Source organism: Bufo bufo, chromosome 8, assembly GCF_905171765.1.
Source record: "Bufo bufo chromosome 8, aBufBuf1.1, whole genome shotgun sequence".
NCBI classification, from domain to species: Eukaryota; Metazoa; Chordata; class Amphibia; order Anura; family Bufonidae; genus Bufo; species Bufo bufo.
This window is the reverse complement of record NC_053396.1, coordinates 19,445,612-19,452,500: the sequence shown is the minus strand read 5'-3', so window position 1 is coordinate 19,452,500 and position 6,889 is coordinate 19,445,612. Positions and strand designations below refer to the sequence as shown.

General features: G+C 49.3%; 1 protein-coding gene across 3 annotated transcripts in view; it reads right to left on the bottom strand.

Annotated features, from left to right (window-relative positions):
* Positions 1-470: 470 nt before the first annotated feature.
* FGD1 (FYVE, RhoGEF and PH domain containing 1) overlaps positions 471-6,889 on the bottom strand; it is a 97,213-nt gene continuing 90,794 nt past the window's right edge. For 2 of the 3 annotated variants that reach the window (XM_040404946.1, XM_040404949.1), the window contains exons 14-17: positions 5,791-6,102; positions 3,385-3,543; positions 1,658-1,801; positions 471-1,184 (exon numbers count right to left, since the gene is read on the bottom strand). In XM_040404946.1, the coding sequence (XP_040260880.1) occupies positions 918-1,184; positions 1,658-1,801; positions 3,385-3,543; positions 5,791-6,102 (882 nt within the window). In that variant the 3' untranslated portion in view covers positions 471-917. The remainder of the gene's footprint in view (positions 1,185-1,657; positions 1,802-3,384; positions 3,544-5,790; positions 6,103-6,889) is intronic. The other variant, XM_040404948.1, reaches the window with a different exon arrangement.

Here is a 6,889-nt window from a genome sequence, read left to right as displayed (position 1 = left end):
ATTGATAGGGCCGTCTACTGGTGCAGTACCTGGACCTCCTGTGGTTCCATGGTGATCTAAATTGGGTTCAGCAGAACCAGTGAGGGTGCGGGATGCTAAAATTGGGACTCTGTTTGTGGAATCGGGAAGAACATTTCTTCTCCTCGTACTGCTGGACATATTTACAGGAACTGAGGGACGCTCCCTATGATGTGATCTGTACAGGCTGAACTTGAATAGGGGCATGCTGTGGAAGCACTCGGGACAGGAATGGTGGCTTATATGACACTGTACACACATCTGTGCTCCGTTTTATGGCACTTTATTAGAAATCCCACCGACGGGAATCTACTGGCTTCGTGACTCTGCCCCTATTCCTGACGCAGGCTTGCGGGGGCGTGGAGTTTGGAATGACAATGATAGAAACTTTAAAACCGGAAGGAACCCAAGGTCCCAGAACAAGCAAAAGAACAATGTAAAAAAAAGTGTTGCTAAATATTATTAAAATAATTATAAGAACATATTTTTAAAAAAATAATAAAAAATAAAAAGAGAAAGTGCCGGTGATGGGTTTGAGTAAAAATGAGTTCAGAAGTGCGGAAGCATCTGGTGACCTAGGAAGGAAGTGTTAACGGGTCGATCCAGCCCTCCGACTCCTTCCTATGCAGGTGATGATGGGTTGATCCAGCCCCATCCTGGCCCAGAAGAGGTTCAGTTTGTCAGTGATCCTCTGGGACAGCATTTACTCCTCCTAAGGGGTCCTTTGCAGAACATGGAAGTACTATGGGTGAGTCCAGCCCTCCCCATGTGAAGCCAAGACAAAACTAATCTAGCCCCACGCTCATAATATTCCCCTGTTGACGATGAACGGATAAGTCTTATTTCCAACCTTATGAATCTACAAGAGGGAAGGGGGGAGGTCGGGGTGGATCCGATCCTCAAGTGTCCCCAAAAGGGTCCCCAGTCCCATCATTCTCTTCTTCAGCCTCAAGAAGTAGCTCTTTGCTGCTGTAATCTTCCCCTCGGCCGGCTCGGGACAATGCGTTTACCCAGCGGCGTTGCAGCTCCTCGGTTTCCGGGCTGAAGTAGAAGCTGAGCTGGCTCTGACTGATCTTGAACACGTGCTTGCGGTCAGAGCGCTCACACTGTTCTGCGGGGGTCACTTCAAAGCCGATCAAAGGGATGCTTCGCTGAGCCTTGACGTCCTGGTAGACAGATAATAGACTGTCAGTAACTTAAAGGGGGTTACGATATGTGTGAGACTTGCACCTATTGCTAATGCAGGTCCTGAATGTACAGGAGAGTACACCGCGCATGTGGCGCATGCTCTCCATTCATTTCTATGGGAGTTCCCAAAAAAGAAGTCCCATAGAAGTGAATGGAGAGTGCACTGCGCAAGCGCGGCCACCGCTCCATTCACTTCTATGGGACTACCGGAAAAAGCTGAGCCAGCGCTTGGCTATTTTCAGAGCTCCCAAGGAAATGAATGGAGGGCGGCCATGCAGGCTTATTTTAGAGGTCCCGTTCTTGAGATAGATGCAGGCTCCACATCTGGGACCCGCATCTATCTCAAGAACGGGACCTCTAAAATATGCAATATGCCACCAGAGTCTGAGATGAGACAGCCCCTTTTAACCCTAAATATCCACAGACATTGTGTGTTCTGCAATATCCTCACCTGGGGTGCACCATAGATGTAGAGGACCAGGGGCTCATTCTGCGGGATGACAAACCAGCCCTTGTGCCAGCTCTTGGCTCCCTTCTCCATGTAATGCATATAACTGCACATTACACTGTGCTCTGCCACCACCGATGCCTGTTTCTGTGGGGGGGGGGGAAAAATGACAGTGGATGGTCAATGTTTTATAATACTTGGCTTATGTACAGGACAATGTGCTGCCGACTAAGGCTACTTTCACACTAGCGTTCGGAGCGGATCCGTCTGATGTTTCATCAGACGGATCCGCTCCGATAATGCAGACGTTCGCATCCGTTCAGAACGGATGCGTCTGCATTAAAACTTAGAAAATTTTCTAAGTGTGAAAGTTGTCTGAGCGGATCCGTTCAGACTTTACATTGAAAGTCAATGGGGGACGGATCCGCTTAAAGATTGAGCCATATTGTGTCATCTTCAAGCGGATCCGTCCCCATTGACTTACATTGCAAGCAGCGTTCAGGTGTCCGCTCACTGAGCGGAGCGGAGGCTGAACGCTGGCAGGCGGATGCATTCTCAGTGGATCCGCCTCCACTGAGAATGCATTGGGGCCAGACGGATGCGTTCGGGGCCGCTCGTGAGCCCCTTCAAACGGTGCGCACGAGCGGACACCCGAACGCTAGTGTGAAAGTAGCCTAAGGCTGGGGCTACACGGTGACATGTTTTATGACAAAACTACACTGCGACACGTGTTGTGCGATATGTTTTGTAATGATAGTCAAGGGTGTGGCAACTGCGCTGTGACAGTCGCACAAAAATCCAACTTGGATGGATTTTTTGTGCGACTTTCGTGTCGCAGTACACCACCATTGACTATCGTTATAAAAAACATTGTGCGACTTTTCTGCGACACATGTCGCCGTGTAGCCCTAGCCTAATGGTAATGTTTTGTACTGTACATAGGACATCTTGCCGTTTTGTCGGAGCATTTACACAGGAGAATTATCAGCAATAAGCATTTACAGCTTCATGAGCCCTAACTCATCTCATACATTGGGGGGCATATCGCTAGGATATGCCCCCCAATGTCTGCTAGGTGTGGGTCCCTCCTCTGGGACCTGCACCTAACTCTAAAATGAAGCTGCAAAGTCAAAGAGAGACCCATGGAAGTGAATGGAGCGGTGGCCGTGCTTCCCATTCATTTCCATGGGACTTCCGAAAAGAGCTGAGCACGCCACTCAGCGATTCACTCCCGTAGAAGTGAATGGAGGGCTGCCGCACAGGTGTGGTCTGCTCTCCTTCTCTTTGCAAGATCCTTTTTAGAGATAGGTTCAGGTCCTGCACCTATCAGACAGATCGCGAGGATATGCCCCCAATGTATGACATGGGCCAACAACCCTTTTCCAGGATTTGTCCATATGACCTATTACCCTAGAAAGAGGAAGTCCTGAGGGGTGGGCCGTATTAGTAAGCACAGAATGCTGCCGCAAGTAGCGACTAATGCTCTAGAGGGCGCTTCCAATTATTCCATGGTTCTCTAGTCATGTGAATGGGCACCATATAATACTGCAGTGTACCCACCTGTGGCTTCCCCATAATAACTGATCTCTGGGGGGGTTTCGGCTGACAGACCAGACCCTCGGCGTGTCGATAGGACGACATTCTCAAATAAAGAATGTGGTCTTTTGAATATTTTAACACTGACGAAAGGGGCAACTCGGCACCCCCCAGCGTTTCTAGACCATGCATACCTCTAGGATGGACTTCCTCCGCTGCGGTGTATGGGAGTTGTACCCTGGGCTGGACCCAGAACCATGCAGGGTGCCGTAACAGTCGACACAGACACGATTTGTTCGGTTATTGTCATAGACGAGTCTGGCACGAAACTCTGAGCACTTCCCACAGACGACCTGTAGAATAAGCAGTGTTGGATGTGGCCGTGGAAAATAATGAACTGCAGTGTAAAGCAGGAATACACAAGGCAGAATGGCAACTAGAAGAGGATAGACACAAAGAGCTATGGTGTAGGAAGGAGGAGGGGTGTAGGTAATGAAGGCACTGGAACTGGAAAGTGACAAAGAAGGAAAGGTCACCATAGTAATTATTTGTTACAGAGCCCCTCATATATAATCTACGGTTTGCTGCTCAGTGGTCCAAATATACACAGTGGAGTCCCATTATTCTGACCAGCGTCACCGCCGTGGACGGGTAGGTTGTCACAGGTATCTGGAGCCATGCTGACTGCAGGGCATCCCACAGCTGCTGGAGGGGGAGCGGGGCGGGGGACGACCTATAGAGAGACCATGACCATCGAGGTGGTCCCGCAGATGCTCAATTGGGTTTAGATCTAAGGAATCGGGGGGGGGGGGGGGGGGGGCAGGGTGGTACTTGGAAGTCTTGGTTTTGCTCTTCCAACCAGTGTCGGACATTTCTAGCCGTGTGACATGTCGCATTGTTTTGCTGGAAGATCCCATCCGCCCCAGGAAAGACAATCATCATGTAGGGGTGTACGTGATCTGCAAGGATGGATTTATACTCAAATCGGTTGTGAGTGCCTTCCACAGAGATGAGTGGCCTGGAGAATGCCACGAAAACCTTCCCCAGTCCATAACGCTGCCCCCACCAGCTTGTGTTCTTCCAGCAATGGTTGCGGGGGGTTTGCTCTCTGATGTTTCTCTCCTGACACGCCAATGTCCATGAAGCAGAAAACGTGACTCATCGGAGAAGACAACCCTCTACCAATCAGCGGAGGTCCAATTCCGATACTGGCGTGAAAATTGAAGCCTTTTCTGCCGATGCAACTTCATTAGCAAAGGTGCAGAGACCGTCTGTCTGCTCCGGAGCCCCAAAAACAGTAGGGTTCGCCCAACTGTTGGTAGACACGTCTGGTGGCCCCCTGGTTCATGTTGGCGATGAGCTGCTCCCCTGTAGTATGATGGTCCACCATCGTGCACCTTCGTGCTTGACGTTCACCTCTTACATCAATGGCACGTGGTGCTTTCCATGTCACTTATTCACAATGGTGCCATTCTCCACTCACCGTACACTTTCACGAGAACAGTTCAGAAACTGGACAGTGTCAGAAATACTGCCAACCTCGGCCCAAAAGCCAATAATCATCCCTTTTTACAACTCTGATTAATCGCCCCTTTTACCCATGACAGCAACGAGGGATGTGTGCAGACACTTTATGTACCCACCGAGCCAGCTCAGCACACGTGACTTCTTTCATGAGCGACATGCTGTCAATGTTGAAAGTAGGAAGTGGTCATAATAATGGGACTCGACTGTGTATCTAGGACATAATACAAGCCGCCACATATGGAGATGGACCATGTGATGAGCGCAGTGACGTGAGGTCCTTTTTCTCCCAGGTCCTCAAAGAAGAAGAAAGAAGACAAGCCGGGCAGCGCGAAAAAAGTGGATGAGGTGAGTTTAATTTCTTATTGTACTATGCATTCTGTATTCAGAATGCTATTATTTTCCCTTATAACCAAGTTATAAGGGAAAATAATAAAATCTACACAACACCGATCCCCGAACTTCTGTGAAGAAGTTTGGGTCTGGGTACCAAACATGCCGATTTTTCTCACGCGCGTGCAAAACGCATAAAAACGCTTTGCACTCGCGCGGAAAAATCACGCATGTTCCCGCAACGCCCGTGTGAAACCAGCCTTACTCTCTGGGAAGAGTTTCCGGGGGCACTTAAAAGAAAGAGTTGTTTAAGGGTGTACGCAGGATTTTGTTAAAGCTGGGGTCATGGGTACGATTATATACCATGGGCACACATCCACGTGATAAAGTCAGCACACTGACTATCACCAGACAATGCGCAAAAACAATGATGCCATACTGTACACTTAAATAATGGTCCCATATACAGTGCTGTCAGAATATCCTCATTAATAGCCAGCAGTGACCCCCTGTACATAGCAGTGCCATCAGGTTGCCCCCTTATAAGCATTTCTAAATCTTTTATTCCTGCCTACAGCTGCCACTAGAGGGAGCTCACTGCACATGTTGTCAATGAGAGCTATATAACTGCATATGTGTTCGTCTCCCCCTAGTGGCAGCTGCTGGCAGAAACACTGTATAAGTGTCTTAAAGACTAAGGAGTGAAAAAATGGCAATGGTGGGCTACATAGAAGATAACTCACATGTCCGCATGCTTTGCAGTGATGCCTCCTTTTGGTTATGGAATTGAAAGCTTCTTGGCATTTCATGCACATTGTCACCTCCTTCTCCCGTATTGGGGTTGGGGCTCGCCTGCCCAAGTCTGTGTTCTGTACAACAAATGAGATTGGATTATATGATAGCCACCTGTATATCACTGGCCTATAACCTGCCGCCACCATGTCGATAGTTACCGGTGAGTTCGGAGGAGTCTCGTCATCTTCCCGATGGGTAGAGTTCAGCAGTTTGTAGGTCTCCATTGTCTGCTCGTGGCGACTCATGGTAGCTTCGATTGCCTACGAGATGTCAGGAACATTTCAAAATCTTCAACCCACAACAAATGAGATTACTGCATGGCCCAGGGTGTAAGCAGATGCCCCACTTGTCCTACCCCTGGTTGAAGGTGAAATGTGGCCCACGAAACACAAAACCGTCAGTACGCAAAAGATGGAATTGCTGCCGATTTTACCTGCGGATCTCCTCGAGTAAAATCCGTATTGGAATGCAACCCCTTTCGATGCAGCAGAGGTAAAATCCGCAGATTTTGCTGCAGGTTTATTAAAGCAGTTTCCAGAGATATTTTGACTGATGACCTATCCTTTGGTGGGGGTCCGACCCCCGAGACCCCTGCCGATCAGTGGTTTGAGAAGGCACCAGAGATCGCAGTAGAGCCTTGGCCTTCTCAAAGCTTTCCCTAGGCCAGTGACGTCATTGGCGCAGCTCAGCACTTGCTGAGCTGTGATACCAAGTACAGGCGCTATACAATGTACGGTGCTGTGCTTTGTGAGCTGAGAGAAGGCTGCCGCGCTGCGACCAGCGCCGGTCCCTTCCCGAGCAGCTGAATCGGCGGGCGCCCCCAGTGTCAGACCCCCAACAATCAGATTCCAGAGAATAGGTCATCAGTTAAAATATCTCAGAAAACCCCTTTAAAGCTTTGCCACAAAATCCCCTGTGTGTGAATCTACCCTTAAAGGGGTTCTGCACTTTCATTTAACTGATGATCTATCCTCTGGATAGATCATCAGCTTCTGATCGGCGGGGGTCCGACACCCGGGACCCCCGCCGATCAGCTGTTTCAGAAGG